The following is a 17,655-nucleotide window of genomic DNA, read 5'->3' on the forward strand; positions in this document are numbered from 1 at the left end:
TATAAACCAAATGTGTGTTTTGATTGTTTTACACATATAACTGATATATTAAAAAAAAAATAACACTGGAATGCGATTTAGGCCGCCTAGGCGCCACCCAAGCGCTGGAGGACCTTGAACTCCTTGGATCGCCTAGTGGCTAGTGCCTTGACAACTATGGCTCCAACTGTCAGTCTTGACAACAATGACAATGAAGCACCAACAAATTGATGTGACCAAACAATTTCAATTTCTTGACCAAAAAACTATTTGTCGATTTGGGGAAGCATTAGTTTATAGATGTTGGCTTGTTTTTATTGGTCTTCCTTTTATGTTACTGGTTAGTCTTTAGCTCTTCATCCAAGATGTTGATTTACAGTAATTGATTTCTGTGACCTCTTCTTTAACTTGTTATGGCTTTCAGAATGCATTTCACTGGTACTTCACTTGTTGACATCTAATGGTTGCTCTTGAACTCTCTGCTCTTGTTATGTTTCTTTTGCACGTTGTGTACTTCTTAATGATCCATATCTTGTTCTGGGGTTGACCTGCTTTATTATATTATACACGTTGGTTTAACTAGATGATATAATGTTAAATGCATTCGAGTCTTGTCGTTGTCAATGATTTTACATTTTCAACAGAGTTTTGATGTGTGAATATATTTTGCAGAGTGCAGCAGGAATCATCTGATGGAGCTGAAAGAAACCGTTTTCTCGTAAACTATGTGGATTATGCTTTTGATGACTTTGGGGGTCGACAACTTCCAGTTTATCCTGGGCTGTCCACGGTGTGGGGCAGCTTAGCCCGTAGTAAGGTAAATTCATAATGTTTGCAACATTGTTGGCATGTCTTTCCATTGTAGTTGTTGTTGTCGTTTTGTTGCTCATCCATGTTCTATTGTCATACTATGGTATTTTCTGTGTTTTACTATTGTGTTGTCTGACTTTTGAGATGTACTCACACTTTTGGATACGAAATTAGGTCTATCAATAGGTTGGATGTGAATTAAATTGCCCCTAATTTGCACATCTTATTCGAATTTGATCTAATTTAATGAATCAAGGCAATTAGGTGAGCACTGATGATTTTCCTTGGGTGTTCCCACTCAGCTAAACATTGAAGTTAAAAGTCTAAATTCCCACCCCTAAGCTTATAATTGATGTTTTTTTTTTTTGGATGAATAAATATGTGTAACCTTACCCAGGGGGGGCAGGAAGAAGAAAGAAAATACAAGGGAGAGGGGGGGAGGAGAGAAACAATCCAACCTACGCAGAGGTAGTAGAAAAAAGCGAGGGCAGATCAAGGCCTCAGAACAGGGCAATGTGCCTATTCCTAGGGGTGTCCCTGACAGCGCGAAGATGGGCACAAGTGAGCTTGGAGGAGACCTCAAAGGAGATGGCTTTCCAAATCAGATTGAAGGATCGAGAGTTGGAAGTCCATCTCCTAAGGTTACGCTCCATCCAAATGTGGTGAATAGCAGCTCCAAAGACTAGCTTGCCGACGGTGTCACAAATCGATGACCCAGGGAAGGACCTAGCCACCCAGAGCCATTCTCTTTCAAAGTGAAGAGGTCTCCTGTTACTGTGCCAGATGGAGGAGAGGGCTTTTTTCCAGATAGTAGAGGTAAAGGGGCAGTCAAAGAAGAGGTGGGGGATGTCCTCAAGGCCATTCCAGCAAAGGGAGCAGGCAGGGGAGACTGGGATGTGGCGGTGAATGAGGAAGGCTTGTGTGGGAAGGCAAAGGCGAAGGGCTCTCTAGCAAGTAAGGCTATGGTGGGGAATATGGCCTTTGAACCAGACTAGTTTGTGCCAGGGGACAGAGGGGGCGGTGGGACGGACAAAGTTCCAGGTAGAGCTAGTGCTAAAGCGGCCATTGGGGGAGGGCGACCACAGAAATCTGTCATCAAGGTGGGGAGGGGAAGGGGGGAGGGGAGGGGGGGAGAGCAGGCCAAATCCGAGAGACTATGGAGGGGTTGAGGTAAGGGGGGGAGACCAAGAACCAGAGGAAATGAGACAGGAGAGGGGGGCATTCTTTGGAAGACCAGAAGAGTAAATGGACATGGGACCAAGAACACTGAAAAGGATACCAAGGAGGTGCCAAGGGTCGAGCCAGAGGGAGATGGAGGATCCACGAGCTATGGAGGAAGAGATACCACAAAGGGCTAGGAGGCGGAGGGCAAGGATCTTTCTCCAATCCAAGAGGCATCAGAAGGGTGGAGACAGTCCATAAGGAGTCAGACTTAAGGAGGTGAGAGTAGACCCAGTTGACCCAGATGGAATCATGGCGGGAGGAGATTTTCCAGGTCAACTTGAGAATACCAGTAGTATTGCAGTCTTTAATGCACCGTATCCCAAGACCTCCCTCGGATTTTGGAAGATAGATGGACTTCCAACTGACAGGGTGGAGGAGCTTGGAAGCCTCGGCCCCTTTCCAGAGGAAAGCACAGAAGAGACGCTCCATCGCCTGGGTAGTGGCTTTGGGTAAGCCAAAGATACCGCACCAATAGATGTAAGAGGCTTGGAGGATTGAGCGGATGCAAACAAGGCGGCCAGCATAGGAAAGAAGTTTACTCTTCCAGAGCTGGAGGCGCTTGCGGATGTTATCCAGCATAGGAGTGCAGTGGTGCTTGGAAAGCCGTGCCGGAATGAGGGGAAGAGCAAAGCATTTGACTGGGAGGGAGCCAATGGAAAAGCCAGTCACGTGCAGGAGGGAGTCTTTCTCCTGGTCAGAGATATTAGAGAGGAAGATTTTGGATTTGAGGAGATTGATGCGAAGACCGGAGAGGGACTCAAAGAGATGCAATGAATCCATAATTGAAGAGATAGAGGAATGAGAGGCCTTGGAGAAGATCATGAGATTGTCTGCAAAAGCAAGGTGGGTGAGGTTGATATGCTTACATTTAGGAATGGGAGAGATGGGATGGAGGTCCGTTTTGGATTGGAGGCTACGAGAGAGGACTTCCAAGGCAATGGAGAAAAGGAAGGGGGAGAGGGGGCAACCTTGACGGGTACCCACTTTGGAGTGGAAGAAGCCAGCTGGAGCACCGTTGACCAGAACAGAGAAGGAGGGGGAGGAAATGCAAGCGTGAATCCAGCGAACAAAGGCAGGGGGGAAGCCCATTTGAGAGAGCACTCCACAGATGAAATCTTGGCGGAGAGAGTCAAAAGCTTTGTGGAGGTCAATTTTCATGAGGGCGGCTGGAAAATGAGATTTGCTGTCAAAACCCCGCACGATCTCGGAGCAAAGGATAATGTTATCCGCAATGCTACGCCCTGAGATGAAGGCGGATTGGTTGGGGCAAACCAGGGAAGGGATCACAGCCTTGATTCTATTGGCAAGAATTTTGGCAATGAATTTGTAGATTAGGTTGCAGAGGGAAATGGGCTTGAAGTTAGAGAGAGAGGTGGCTCCCTCTTTTTTAGGGATGAGGCAGATGAAGGTCTGATTGACCTGGGCCAGCAGACTAGGCTTGTAAAAGAAACTGCTTATAATTGATGTTAAGACTCTGAAGATTAGAAAAATCAGAGAGTACACAACCTTAAGTAGATCCCCTGTTTCGGCAATAGCTGGAGAACAAGAAAACACTTACATCTTTGGATTTAGATTAAAATGTTAAAATTGAAAGTGAGAGAAATCAAAGAGTTCAGAGATATTTTCCAAAGTACCCATGCCAGCAAAAGCTGAGAATGGGAACAGTGGAATTTGTACCCATCTTCCATGCCTCTGGTTTGTTGTCTGCAGCTTTCCAATCTCAGTGAGTAGTTGGTGATTTACTGCTGGTTTGTCAACTTCGAGGGAAGAGATGAAAATTCGTGGGTTTTTTTTTAATAATTATTATCACTTTACAGTGTTTCCCTTCTAGTCTTACAACATACTTTGTCCACTCTTTGATGTATTCAGGTTACTATTGTATATTCTTATTCTTGAATAAAAGGTTTGTGTCTAGGTGATGCAGGCAAGGGATAGAAACCCCTATTATGCTTGCAGGTAATGGGCCTTACAGAATTCGAGGAAGAAAACTCCAACACAGATCTTAAACAAGTCGTAATTAGTGGAGAAAATAACAGAGCAGCAGAAATAATTATGAACAGATATTAGAGAAGCAAATAACAGAGGAGAAATCATCCACGATTTTTACTCCAAATCAATATCAATACCATAAAGGTCAATTTTCATTAACTCAACACCACAAATAAATTTGTTTCCAACCCTATATATAGTCTGCCATCCCAAAAATGACTTTTAAGGAAAATTTCATAAATAACTAGGAAATTAACTCCCTTTTAACAGTAGCAATTCTGTGAGTGCTTAACCCCATTTTTAATTAAACTAAGATTCAATGGAATACACTTTAACTAAACTAGACTTGCAATTGAAATCCTAATCTAATTTTAGTTCCTAAATAAGAAATCTTATCGCTGATTAACAAGCATCGGTGAATTGGCCATATCTTGCAGCACAAATTGGAATCGCAAGATTTTGATCTCATTGGATATGTAATTCAATGCTTTCAAATGGAACCAATTTTATCGAAATAGAGAAGGTTTGACCATCCAGAAATAAGCTTTAAGAACATGGCGGAAATAACCCAATTCCCTGTGATGTAATGTTCGAAACACTCAAACTGATCCAATGGTTTATTGAAGGCCTCTGATCGAATTAAGCCTGATGCATTGACAGCACTAGATAATATCTGTTGGTTTTTCCCCCCTTTTTAGAGAATGACCTACATCTACTTGATTCCACCGGGGGGGGGGGAAGCTTTCTATGGTGGGAGTCTAACACAAATTAATGAACCACCAGTTTCTCCACTTCTTGAAATGAAAACTAAAAATCCCTAATATTCGCATGGTAGTAGCCAAGTCCATTACTTGTTATGATTTTTTCCAAAACACACCTTTTAATAACAAAATTTCCTTTGAGTTGCACCAGTTTCATAATCTGTGGTGCTCCTGTGTCTGAGATATCTGGGAAATCTTCAATCATGGTTCTTCATTCATTAATGTCATTCCAAATGTGGTTTTGATATTCTGTACCATTTTGTGGGAGTCTTCAATTAGGCAGGCGATTTTGTTTCCTGTTATGCCCATTCTGTGGCTAGGGGAATTAACTTCCAAAATTTACGACCACTTCTGTTGAAACTTGGAGTCCTCCATCTCCAAAGCCAGCATTTGAAATAATGCAAGCTACTTTTTCCCAGTATTAGCCTCTCATTTCTGTTAGTTTTTTCTGTTATGGAAATCTTGCATGTTATTTTCTTATGTTTTAATTAAGAAAACAAGTATGAGAACTTTGTTCTTGCCTTGTTGCAGTATATTTGGGTGCAATGAAAATGTACATAATGCTCAGAATGCGGCCAATGGAGACCTTTTTTTTGTGGAAATGGCTTTCTTTTTTCTTAATTTCTGATTGATTTGCTTTGCATTCTTATGTTCAGGCTAAAGGCTATCGTGTTGGTCCAGTTTATGATGATGTCTTGGCAATGGCTTGGTTTTTCTTGGAGCTAATTGTAAAGTCCATGGCTCTGGAGCAGAGCAGGCTTTTCTATCATACTCTTCCTTCAGGTAGCTGCAAATTTGTGGAATTTTTTTTCCTTGATGTTTCCTAGAACTTTGTATGATCACTAGTTATTAAATGCATGTCATTGAAATTTGGAACTTTAATTATTGCTCGACAATACCTCAAACCTATATATATATATATATATATATATATATATATATATATATATATAAGTTTCAATCATTTTGAGATATCACCTACATATTGACCATATTCAGTCCCTATTTTTGAGATATCACCTTCGTTTCATTCTCCGAATAGGAGGTTTAGAAAGAAAGGGAAAAATAAGAGAGAAAAAGAGAGGAAAGAGAGAGAGAGAGAGAGAGAAGGGAGAAACCAAATGAAGGCCGAGACAATCGTCAGTGGAGCTCTCTGAGCTAGGGAAGAACTAGTGATCACGGCCCAACTCCTTCATCTTCTTTGGTTTTCTCTTACTTTTTTTTTGGTTTCTTAATCACCCAGTTGTTTTACTTCTCTGGAATCCACTCACCTGAAACCCTCTTCATTTCCCAGTTTCCTATTACCGAACCGCAAAAACCCATTCCATTTCCCACTTTCCCGTTTTCTTTTTCTCTTCTTCCTTCCACCAACTCAAAACCCCATTACCCAATAACCCATTCACTGAAGCCCACTTCCTCCATCTTACCTTCCCTTTAACCCATCCATAAAAGTTCACTTCCCTTCACCAATTGCAATAATCTCAACCCACCTTCTTTTCTCTTAATTTCCTTCTAAAAATCTTTAACCTTACCGAACTTCTTTTCCTTCTATTTCCCCATCAATCCTTGTAGCAGCAGTTCTCCATCATTTTTATTTGAATCCACCAAAACCCCCATTCCCCTACTACTCATCCCCTTGATTCCTTTCACTTCACCCCTTCTTTCACCACAGGAGAGGGACATTCAAATCTGTCATCCCCTTCACTGCCATGGTGAGCTTGGGTTCGATTGTTCGCGATTCAGCAGTTTCGGTCCCATGAAGCACCTTACAGTTGAAGGTTATCAGCCCCTGATAGGAGAACTGGTTTCATTAGAACAGCTCGCAGCTCACAGCTCAGATTCAGAAGATAAAGATCAAATTCGAAGGTTGTCTTCCTTGGCAACCCTTCATTCTTTCAATCCATCCATGAATGTCGGTGGGGATTTTGGGGGTTCTAATTTGGCTCTGTTACAGGGATTTGGTCTCCCTTGTTTCAGTCCACAACAGCAACAGCTTCAGCAATCACAAGTATTCCATACGGGTAATAGTCTAATAGAGAGACGAAGCCAAACCCTCTGGATCTCCCAGTCTCACGATCGCTGATGATCGTTTCCGGTGATCAATTTGAGAACAGTGAGGCAGGTAGTACAGAAAACAGAGCAAGAAAGCCATCCAATATCAGGAAGAAGAAGAAGAAGAAGAGTGGTGGGGGCGGCGTCACTCCGAGGTGCTGAGTGGTGGGGGCCGGTGGGGTTACAGGGGGAAGAAGAAAGAAGTGAGGTTAAAGATGAGGGTATTATTGTCTTTTTCTATCACTTAACAGCGATTTTTCACAGAATGGGTACTATTGATAGAATCTTTTGAGTTCAGGGAGGGTAGAGCTATTACTCAATATGCAAGGGAAGGGCTCGTCATTCGGGCATAATCGAGGGGAGGGGGGAATAACTTACTCTGTTTTTTAACTTGAAGGCTTGTTTCGGTGGGTCTTAGACCTAGTTTGGGGCTGAAACTTGATACTCAGCCTATTTTAGGCCATTTAAGGCACTATCAGATTTTGCAAAAAAAAATTCCAAATAGGAGTTTGACTTTGTGGGAAACCAGGACGTACATTTATGCTAGAAACCAAGACAGACACTTAAGTTTATGCCTAATATCATTTAAGTAAATGTTTTATTTACTTAAGATATTATTCGTAAATAAGCAAATACCCCCCCCCCTATTTGAATCCAATAAAAATAGTTGAAAAATCAAATTTCAAAAGGATAAAAAGTCAACCCTCCAGGTCAAGAACAAAAACTGGATTTTTGACGGTAGGTGCAATTTTCAACTTTAAAATGTTGGGGTTTTTCTCAAATTAAAAAAAAAAAAATCCATAAATCTTAATATGGTAAAACAAATCCAAGATTGCTTAAATCTAACTTAAATTAAAGGAGTTAAGGTTCGGTCAAACCTAATTTGGTGTGCACGAATGTTGTCAAAATTGTTTTGAATGAAAATATTTTTTGAGACATTTAATCAAATGAATATTTACTGCACTTTTGGTTTTTAGTATTATTTTACCATATTAAAATTTATGGAATTTATAGATTTAAGAAAAACCCTAGCATTTAAAAGTTGAAAATTGCACATACCGCCGAAAATCCAGTTTTTGTTCTTGAACTGGGGGGTTGACTTTGGAATTTTATTTTTTAATTATTTTTATTGGATTCAAATAGGGGGTATTTGCAAAATAATGAATAATATCTGAAGTAATTGATTTCATTTACTTAAATGATATTAGGCATAAATAAGTGTCTGTACTGGTTTCTGGCATAAGGGTCTATCCTGTTTTTTGGCTTAAATAAGTGACTGTATACCAAGGTTTGCATAAATAAGTGTCTGTATACCAATGTTTCCCACCGAGATCTCGACCGAGACACTGTATTTCTCCATTTGCCTTCAATCTCGTCTCAGTTTTTGAAAAATCGAGATATTACCGAGATCTCGGTGAGTTCTTGAACTATGGTCAGATCTACCACCAGCCTGATCCATAACACGGTCACCTCGATCCTTAACCCACAGGTATAGGGGATCCTCCTCATCATCTAAGCCAACCTGGAAATGTTGGCAAACTTTATTAGATCTTTATCACAACCGTCCATGCCTTGGCATGGGGCTGCAATATGGTTGGGTTGGGCCTGATTTTTTAAAACCCCAGCCCAACCCTAATTCCCCTTAGCTGCCAGAAAATCCAACCCTCATCCGCCCTCAAGGCCAGGCTGGGTTGACCCTTATTGGCCCTAACACTGAATAACCTTAGGCATGAAGAGTACTGATCTGCGCCTTCTGAATTGGCTAAGCCGCCAGATTGGTTGGTTGATTAGAACTTGCTTACTCATATGAAGGATTTACCAATTACAAATGAAAAAATATTGGCACTCAAACATCTGCTAAAAAGATCTACGCACCTCATGCCCACCCCTGGGACTAGGGATACGTATAGAACATCATAGGCTTTGCGATATCATATCAGAGTTCAACAGGAAGATGGTAAAACATTGCTAAAAACAAACAAAAAAAAAAAATAGTAAAATATTCATTTCTTTTGATATCTAAAAAATATTTTCATTCAAAGCGATTTTGACAGCATTCATGCATACCAAATAAGGTTTGACCGAAACATAACTCCATTATAAATCAGATTTAAGCAATCTTGTATTTGTTGGAAAGCTGGTTTTGTGCTCTACCTAATACAAAAAGTCATGTAAAAATAAAATCCTTTAACCAGTCAAACTTCTTAGAGAACAAGAACATTTCTGTAAATCGAGAGCAGTTTAATTACTTATAGATAAGATTATATTTTCTGAGAACAATATTAACCAAATGTGAGATTACGTATACCATCACAATGACCAATTCCAAGAACAGTATAAACCAACTGTATGTTTTGATTGTTTCAAACTTCCAATAGCTTGCTTCTTCAGTTCTGATGTCTTCTAGTTTTATGTTGAGTTTTGATGACTTGATGCGACTTAATGTTGATTTTTGGTGATATAAGGTATATATTGTAACATACTAAATAATGTTAAAAAATTCAAGCAAATAGAAAAAAAATAACATTATGGCACCTTGGTTACTTAGGCGGGCCCCTTGTCGTTAAGCGCTTAAGCACCCCTCTACCGCCTTGGGTCGCCTGGCCGCCTTGACAACTATTAAAAGGTATATAAATTTAATTGAGACAAGACTTTGCGGCTGCACGATCGAAACTCCTAAAAGCATCCTTGAAGGTCTATTTTTTTTTTTTTTTGGATCAAGAATAGTTTAAATTACGAAGAAAGAGAAGGAATATTCAAGCCCGAAGGTAAAAAGCCAGAGCTAAGAGCTAGCTCGGCTGCAAAATGGAAAGAGGGAGGCCCTGGGAGACAACAATGAGCCTGTTCATTGGGGAATCCTTAACCACAGTGAGGGGAAGGGAACTAATTCTAGAAGAAACATCAAAGGAGATGGCTTTCCAAATCTTTTCAAGAGAGCGAGAGTTGGACATTCAAACGTCATATCAATCCAAACCCATTCCCGGCTAAGTGGGAGGGGACTTCTACGACCTGGCCAGCAATGACGAAGGACACGTGTCCAAATGGAAGAAGCAAAGGGGCAAGAGAAGAACAGGTGATCTGTATCCTCAAGCCCATTCCAACAAAGATAGCAGTTGGGTGGGACTTGTATGTGGCGGTGAATGAGGAAGGCCTGAGTGGGGAGGCAATTGGCTAGGGCGCGCTAAGAGGTGAGACTGTGCCGAGGGATATGCCCTTTGAACTAGACTACTTTGTGCCAATGACAGTGGGTCCCTCTATGTCTTACCAAATTCCAAGCGGAATGAGAACTGAATCTGTCGGAGGGGGAAGGGAGCCACAGAATGGTGTCGCCTCTACCGAGGTGACTGAGGTGGATAGGGGGGAGGGAGCTCCAGAGGTCAGCAAGGGTGGGGGGAGAAGAAATAGGTGGGACCAAGAGCCTCTACTGATGATGGAAGCAACTAAGGAAGATCGATCCAATCCAGAGGAGTAGATGTCACTAGAACTCATGACTGAAGAGAGGACACCAGTGGGGTGCCATTTGTCCAACCATAGAGAGGTACAGAGGCCATCATCGATCCTGCAAGAGATGGCTTCAATGGCTGTGTCTCACTTGTAAAATTCTGCGCCAAACCCAAGAGGAGTCAGCCACTGGGCTTACAGACCAAATGGAGTCCCTGCGGAGGGGCCCTGCGTAATCCCTGAAGGTCTTTATCTCTACTCATTTCAAACATGCCTTGCATTGCTACAAAATCAAGTAATTACATTCCTTATAATTACCGGAGAAATTAGTGACTACCAAGTCTCACCTCTATTGCATTTCGTATGTATACTTGCATTATGCTCCAACTTGGTCACCACATTTTCCACTGCTTCTACAGTGATTCATCCATCTGAAGTCGACGCTTGTTGTCGTACTAGGGATTGAGATAGTATGTTGAGAATTACATAAATAACTTGTCAATGCTTATGAATATGTAAATGGAATGTAAATTAACTTAAGTACCTTGAAAGCTTGAACTAAACATATAAAACTCAAGAGCTCTATGCAGTGGATGCATCGAGTGCTTCTCCCATCTGTCCTTAACAAGTTTTAGGTATGCCTTCCTACCTCAAGGTAATGCTGCTCTCACGCGTTCCTTCATCTCCATGGTAGCATACAAATGTGGGAAGGTAGGCTTCTTCTCAGAGTCTACCATCCTTTGTACTTTTACCACTGGCTTCAATATAAGAATGACCTTCAGGTCCCGCCCATAGTTGTCACGGCGTCGCCATGGCGCCACCATGGCTTCCTGGCGCTGGAGGTCTGTGCATATCGACCTACGCCATGGCGTCCTGTCTCTCTTTCCCTCTTCGATTTCTTCTTCTTTAATTTTTTGTTTCTTCCCCAACCTTAGACCCACTCCCTGCTTCCCTAAATCTCCTATTTTAGCCTTGGTTTAGTAACCTGCAACTAAGACATCCGCCAGATCTGATTTCAGATCTCACCATTCGGTTGCTAGTAGAATTTTGGAGCTATTTCTCGTTGGGATCGGCAAACCTTGGTGCTGCGATTTTGTTCCAGAAATTGCAGGGAGAATCGTCTTCATAAGGAGTTTCCTCTGTTGGAACTTCTCCAGTTCACCGCCTCTCTGCCTCTCTTTCAATCATGTTATTGCAAGGTTGAAGAAGACATTAAGTCTTTAAAATTGCTAGTAAGGATAACTTATACTATTTATATAAAACCCCCTATATTCTCTATTGCTATTCTGTTTAACCTATTCAGTTTTCTCTTTAACTCCATTAAATTACAGTTCTGCCACTCCTTTACAATTTCAGATTAATTACAATTCTGCCATTGCTCTTATAAATCTTGATTTATCTACTAGTTTGCCATTCAACTTTGCCATTCAACTTTGGATTTAATTACAATTCTGCAATGGTCGACATGAAGGGCGACATGTCGATATATCGATCAGACACCCCTCCACCGACTTGGATCACCATGACGTCGTGACAACTATGGTCCCGCCAGAATTGGTCACTAGAGATGGTAGCTTGTGCTGCCCTACCCTATGCCGAACCCGACTCCCTCCAACTAAACCACTCATCTGAAGCAAACATGGACCTCACCAGCCATCTTCGCCTAAAAGATCTTCAATGCAATGTAGTTGGTGGTAAATCAAGTAAGTCTGGCCTTACCAAATCTCCAACGTACTTCTCCCTCAGCATCTATAAAGCGTATCTATGGTTGTAGACAAATGTGGTTACTTGTCTTGCTTGCTTGACCACTCCCACAATCATGGATTTCTTCCCCATGTCCTTAAGCATGAGGTCAATGTAGTGGGTTGGACATGGTGTTTAAAAGAGGTGGATTCTCCTGCTGTATGTGTTCATCAATCTCTTACCTGATTTCTTAAAGTTGCTCCCATTGTCCATCACGACTTGGACAACGTTGTTAGGGAATTGCCTAATCATAAATCTTACATTCCCAAGTTGTTAACAATTTAGTTTTGATAATAACAAACAATTAAATGTATTTAATATTTATGTTAATGTTTGTTGTTACTTATACTACATCATTGAGAGCAACAAAACTTGAAGAAGAACCAAGATTGTGAAGGTAAGACAAGTTAAATTTAGCAAGTCAAGCCTCTTAAGACAAGACAAGCTTCTCAAGTAAAGTCATGTCAAGAACATGATAAAGTTTCAAGACAAGTCAAGACAAAGACGACGACAAGCCAAAGTCTCAAATACAAGGCAAAGTCTCAAGGAAAGGCATGCTCAAAGATTGAAGACAAAGATTCAAGACATGCTCGTGTCTACTATTGAAATGTTTGCACACTAACAATATCCTCCTTTGCCATGAAATTGTTAGAGGCTTTGAAAGAAAAAATCATTCCCCCTCGGCTCTCTTGAAGGTGGACATTCCAAGGCTTTTGACTCTCTTCGTTGGGACTTCATCTCCAATGTTATGAATAAGATGTTATTTCCCCCCCCCCCCAAAATTCATAAAGTGGGTCTACCTTTGCATCTCCTCTCCCCACTTTTCTGTCCTTATCAATTGTAGTCCAGCTGGTTTTTCCCCTCCTCCACTGGCATCCGCCAAGGCTGTCCTCTCTCCCCTTACCTCTTTACCATAGCCCTTGAGGTCCTCTCCAGAAGTATCCAATCCCTCACTGACCAGCAGCTTATCACCCCTATCCCCAAGTGTCAAGCCCTCAAGCTTACCCACCTTGCTTTTGCCGATGACCACATGCTCTTATTTAAAGCTGACCCTGTCTCCCTCCAATCCACCATGTCTTGTTTGAACATTTTTGAGTCCATGTCAGGCCTTAGAGTTGATCTCTCTAAGTCCCTTCTTTTCCTCTCTGGTATCCTTGAGGATCTCAAAGCCACCCTTCTTCAAATCTCAAGATTCTCTCTGGGTTCGCTCCCCCTTAAGTACCTGGGCGTCCCTCTCATTCCTTCTAGATTGATTGGTCACCATTGTACTCATGGTTTAAAGTATCGACCGATACGATACGATACAGACCGATACGTATCAGTATCAGTCGTTATCGATACGATACGACCGATACATATCGATACGTCCAGTAAAGGGTTCTATGGGTGGTTTAATACGTATCGATATGTATTGATAGGTATCGGTTGATACAACTCGATACATACCGATACATGCCGATACATTCCGATACATTCCATAAAAAAGCCATTTTCATTCACAGACTCGATACAATTCCTATTCTAACGAAAAAATGAAAGAAAACTCTCAACCGAAAGACTAAAATCTTGCATTTAATCTTGGTTTTTCACACTTTTGGACTCAAAACTGAGTCAAGGAGTGCTACAATATCATCCTTTGAGTCATCCAATACTCTTTATGGCCATAGACAATTACAACATCTAAGAAACCTCATCTTTTATAACAATTTAAATTTAATGCACTTGTTTGGTTATACATTATTCTCTATTTTAGTGTTTATGCATGATACCTGTTGTATATTGCTTTATTTATATTGTTTTTTTGTTCCAAAAGTGAACTTCCATGTGTATCTTGACCATTTCTATGCGTATCTGTTGTGTTCGATACGTATCTTCGATACGATACGAAACGATATGATACGTCTCTTAAAATCACCTGATCGATACGATACTCGATACCGATACTTTAAACCTTGATTGCACTCTGATACTTGATCTTATGAGGAAAAGGCTTCAGCTGTGGAAGCGCAAGCTCCTTTCCTTTGCAGGGCGCCTTGAGCTCATCAGAACAGTTCTACAGGCCTCTTATCTTTATTGGTCGGGTATATTTTGCATTCCTTAATCAGTCATCACAAATTTGGAAGCTCTTATGTGCTCTTTTCTCTGGAAGGGTTCGAGATACCTTTACCCTATCTCCCCAAAGCTAAAGGTGGATTGGGTCTCAGACGTATTAAGGACACCAATTCAGCTGGTATTTTGAGCCTGATCTGGAAAGTTGCCTCCAAGCAAAAGAGCATTTGGGTTGACTGGGTTTACTCAAGGTATCTTCGCAATGATTCGATTTGGACGGTTCCCATCCCTTCGGATTCATTTTGGGTTTGGAGGAAGATTATGAAGTTTAGGCATTTGGCTCTTGGATCTATTACTTCTATGGTTGATGATGGTGCCTCTACTAGGCTTTGGTTGGATAACTGGCACCCTGCAGGTATTCCTATTCATCACGTAGGGGACAGAGCTATTTATAGTATGGGATTGGACAGATTGGCCTCGGTCTCTCGCATCATCCCGGATTCTTTTTAGGACCCCCCATCCCTCCCCCCCTCCCCCTCCCCCTCCCCGTTCCTAGATCCCATTTGGTCAGCTCTACCAAGAATTCCCAGATCCCGCCCAGGAAGGGATGATAGAATCACTTGGAATCCCATTAGATCACGAGGTGAAGTTGGCATTTGGCACAAGGTTGTTTGGTTCAAAAACTACATCCCCCGCCACAGTTTTACTCTTTGGCGTTCCCTTCGCTGCTGCCTTCCCACATAATGCTTCCTTATTAGTAGACACATTCTTGCGTCTCCTCGTTGTATCCTTTGTTGGAATTGCCTTGAAGATGTAGACCTCTTTTTCTTCAATTGTCCTTTCTCCTTGAAGATTTGGTCAGGTGTCCTTGCTCGTTATTGGCCGAATCGTCGGAGGATCCTCCCTCTCAATCGTGAATGGATTTGGATTGACATGACCTTTGGAGGCTCCTCTTTTTGTGACCGTGTGGGAAAACTAGCTTTCAGTGTCGTTGTCCACCACATCTGGTATGAGCGCAATCTTAAAAGATGGACTTCTAATTCCAGATCTTTTCATCAGATTTGGGACTCCATCTCCTTCGACATTAAAGGCAGACTAGCTATAGTTCCCTCTAATTACTCCGACTCTCCCAGAAATAGACACATTGTAACCTCTTGGAATTTCATCCTGAAAGGTTTTGTTTTGTTTAGCTCTTTATTTCCCCTTTGGGGCCCCTTGTATCCCCTATGGAGCTTTTCTATTTGTAATGTATATTTTTATTCACCCAAAAAAAAAAAAAAAACACTTGCACACACTTGCATTGCATGTTTGCATATTTTTTTTTTTGGTGACTTAGTATATGACCGAGCCCCAGTTGGGAGCCGGGAGGGAAAGAGAGGGGGGAGAGGAGGGGGGGGGGGAGGAGAATCAGGCCATCCTAGAAGGGGGCGGCCGCAAAAGAGAAAGGTCTAAACCCCAGGTAACAACACTGTGCCTGTTCCTTGGGGTATCTAAAAAAGAACACTGGGGTAAGGTACCAAGCTTAGAGGAGACATCAAAAGAGATGTCCTTCCAAATCAAGTCAATAGATCTAGATTTGGAAGTCCATCTCCTAAGATTCCTCTCCATCCAAATGTGATGGACGGCCGAGCCAAAAACCAACTTTCCCACTATATCACAAAGGGTGCTGCCTTTGAAGGTCAAGCTCAACCAAAGGCATTCTCTATCAAAAGGAAGATGTCTTCTGCTGCGATGCCAAATGGATAAGAGGGCTTTTTTCCAAATGGTAGAGGTAAAGGTGCAAGCAAAGAAAAGGTGGGCAGTGTCCTCAAATCCATTCCAGTAGAAAATGCAGTGGAGGGGGGGGGATAGGGATGTTTCGGTGAAGGAGGAAAGCTTGGGTTGGGAGGCAAAGGGTAAGCGAGCTTCAGGTCGTAAGGCTATGGCGAGGGATGAGGCCTTTAAACCAGACTAGGTTGTGCCAGGGGACGGGGGGGCTAGGGTTGCGAACAAAGTTCCAAGCCGAACTATTAAGTAAAAAGACCTGAGGGGGAAGGGAGCCAGACAACCTTATCCTCGAGAGCAGGGGGGAGAGGGCTACGGGCGGGAGAGAGGGCCAGATCTGAGAGAGGATAGGGGTGGGAGGGGAAGGGGGCAACCAAGAACCAAGAGAGATGATGGAGGATAAGGGGGCAGATTTGGGGATGCCAGAGGAGTATATCGCTCTTGGGCCAAAAACATTGTAGAGAATACCAAGAGGGTGCCAGGGGTCAAGCCAAAGAGAGGTCCTAGATCCATCAACAATGACCGAGGAGGTGGCTCTAAGAGTAAGAGGGTGAAGGAGAAGAATCTTACGCCAAACCCAGGAGGAGTCCAAGTGGATGGGGACAGTCCAGATGGAGTCCTCATTTAGGAGATGGGAATAGACCCAGTTGACCCAGATGGAGTCATGCCTGGAGGAGATTTTCCAGATAAGCTTTAAGATTCCCGCAATATTGGAATCCCTTATGCGGCGAATGCCTAAGCCCCCTTCAGCCTTAGGAAGGCAGATGAATTTCCAGCTGAGAGGATGCAGGAATTTAGAGGCTTCTTTCCCTTTAAAAGGGAATGCACAAAAAAGATTCTCCATGGATCTGATAGTGGCTTTGGGAATGCCGAATATTCCACACCAGTACGTGTAGGAAGATTGGAGAACCGATCTGATGCATTCAAGCCTTCCTGCATAGGAGAGGAGTTTGCCTTTCCAAAGCTGAAGGCGCTTGCGGATTTGCATATTCATTTAAGCATTGCCTAGACATAGCCCAAGGACCCATAAAAAGACCATTGGTGCAAAAGCCGCAAAAGACAAAATTGGGCTGAAAGAACACCAACCGGTTTGACCGGTCCAAGAACTGGTTTGACTGGTTACTGGCAGGATGTAGTGTTTATTACCGGGCTTACAGAGGTTGGGAACCGGTTGCCCCAATTGGCTGGAGAATGTCCAGCCGGTATCAAGCCGGTTTGTCCAACAAGATCCCCAATGGCTAGTTCAACCGGTCTGACCGGTTTATGAACAGGTTGACCGGTTTATGAACAGGTCGACCGGTACAGCTAAAAAGTGCCCGTCATTTGACCGTTAGAGATTCAAATATCTCACCACTTTGGGCTATAAATAGGCCATTAAAAGCCAAACTCTACACACTATTCAAGGCATTGAATACCACTCTTGGGAGAGACTTTGAAATAATCTTTTAATCATTATTCTGTTCATTTTGAGTTTTATCATAACATCTTGATTTGATTCAACTTAATCAATTGAAGGATTGCATTGAAGCAATTGATCCTTCACATAGATGAAACCTTTGAAGAAATCTCTTATTGCGTGCATGCATTCATTTTCTCATCATTTTGCATAGGGAAGTTTCTCTTCATATAGGTAACATCCATCCTTTATTCTTTTGGTTATACTGTTTCTTAGTATTGATCTAAGAGTTGGGTGAACTCTTGATCAAACCAAGGGTGCATCATCCTAGACTGTACTTAAAAGAGTTGTAGTACGAATCATCTTATCCTTAAAAGAGTTGCACGGATCTTCTTATCTTTAAAAGAGTTACACAGATTCTCTTATCTTTAAAAAGTTATGGATTCT

General features: G+C 42.1%; 1 protein-coding gene across 1 annotated transcript in view; it reads left to right on the top strand.

Moving 5' to 3' along the window:
• Nucleotides 1-17,655, top strand: part of LOC122644266 (guanine nucleotide exchange factor SPIKE 1) — a 164,774-nt gene that overhangs the window by 95,145 nt on the left and 51,974 nt on the right. Inside the window, exons 18-19 of the mRNA XM_043837907.1 lie at nt 652-796; nt 5,420-5,546. Coding sequence (XP_043693842.1) covers nt 652-796; nt 5,420-5,546 — 272 coding nt within the window. The remainder of the gene's footprint in view (nt 1-651; nt 797-5,419; nt 5,547-17,655) is intronic.

Source organism: Telopea speciosissima, chromosome 10 (genome assembly GCF_018873765.1).
Source record: "Telopea speciosissima isolate NSW1024214 ecotype Mountain lineage chromosome 10, Tspe_v1, whole genome shotgun sequence".
NCBI lineage: Eukaryota > Viridiplantae > Streptophyta > Magnoliopsida > Proteales > Proteaceae > Telopea > Telopea speciosissima.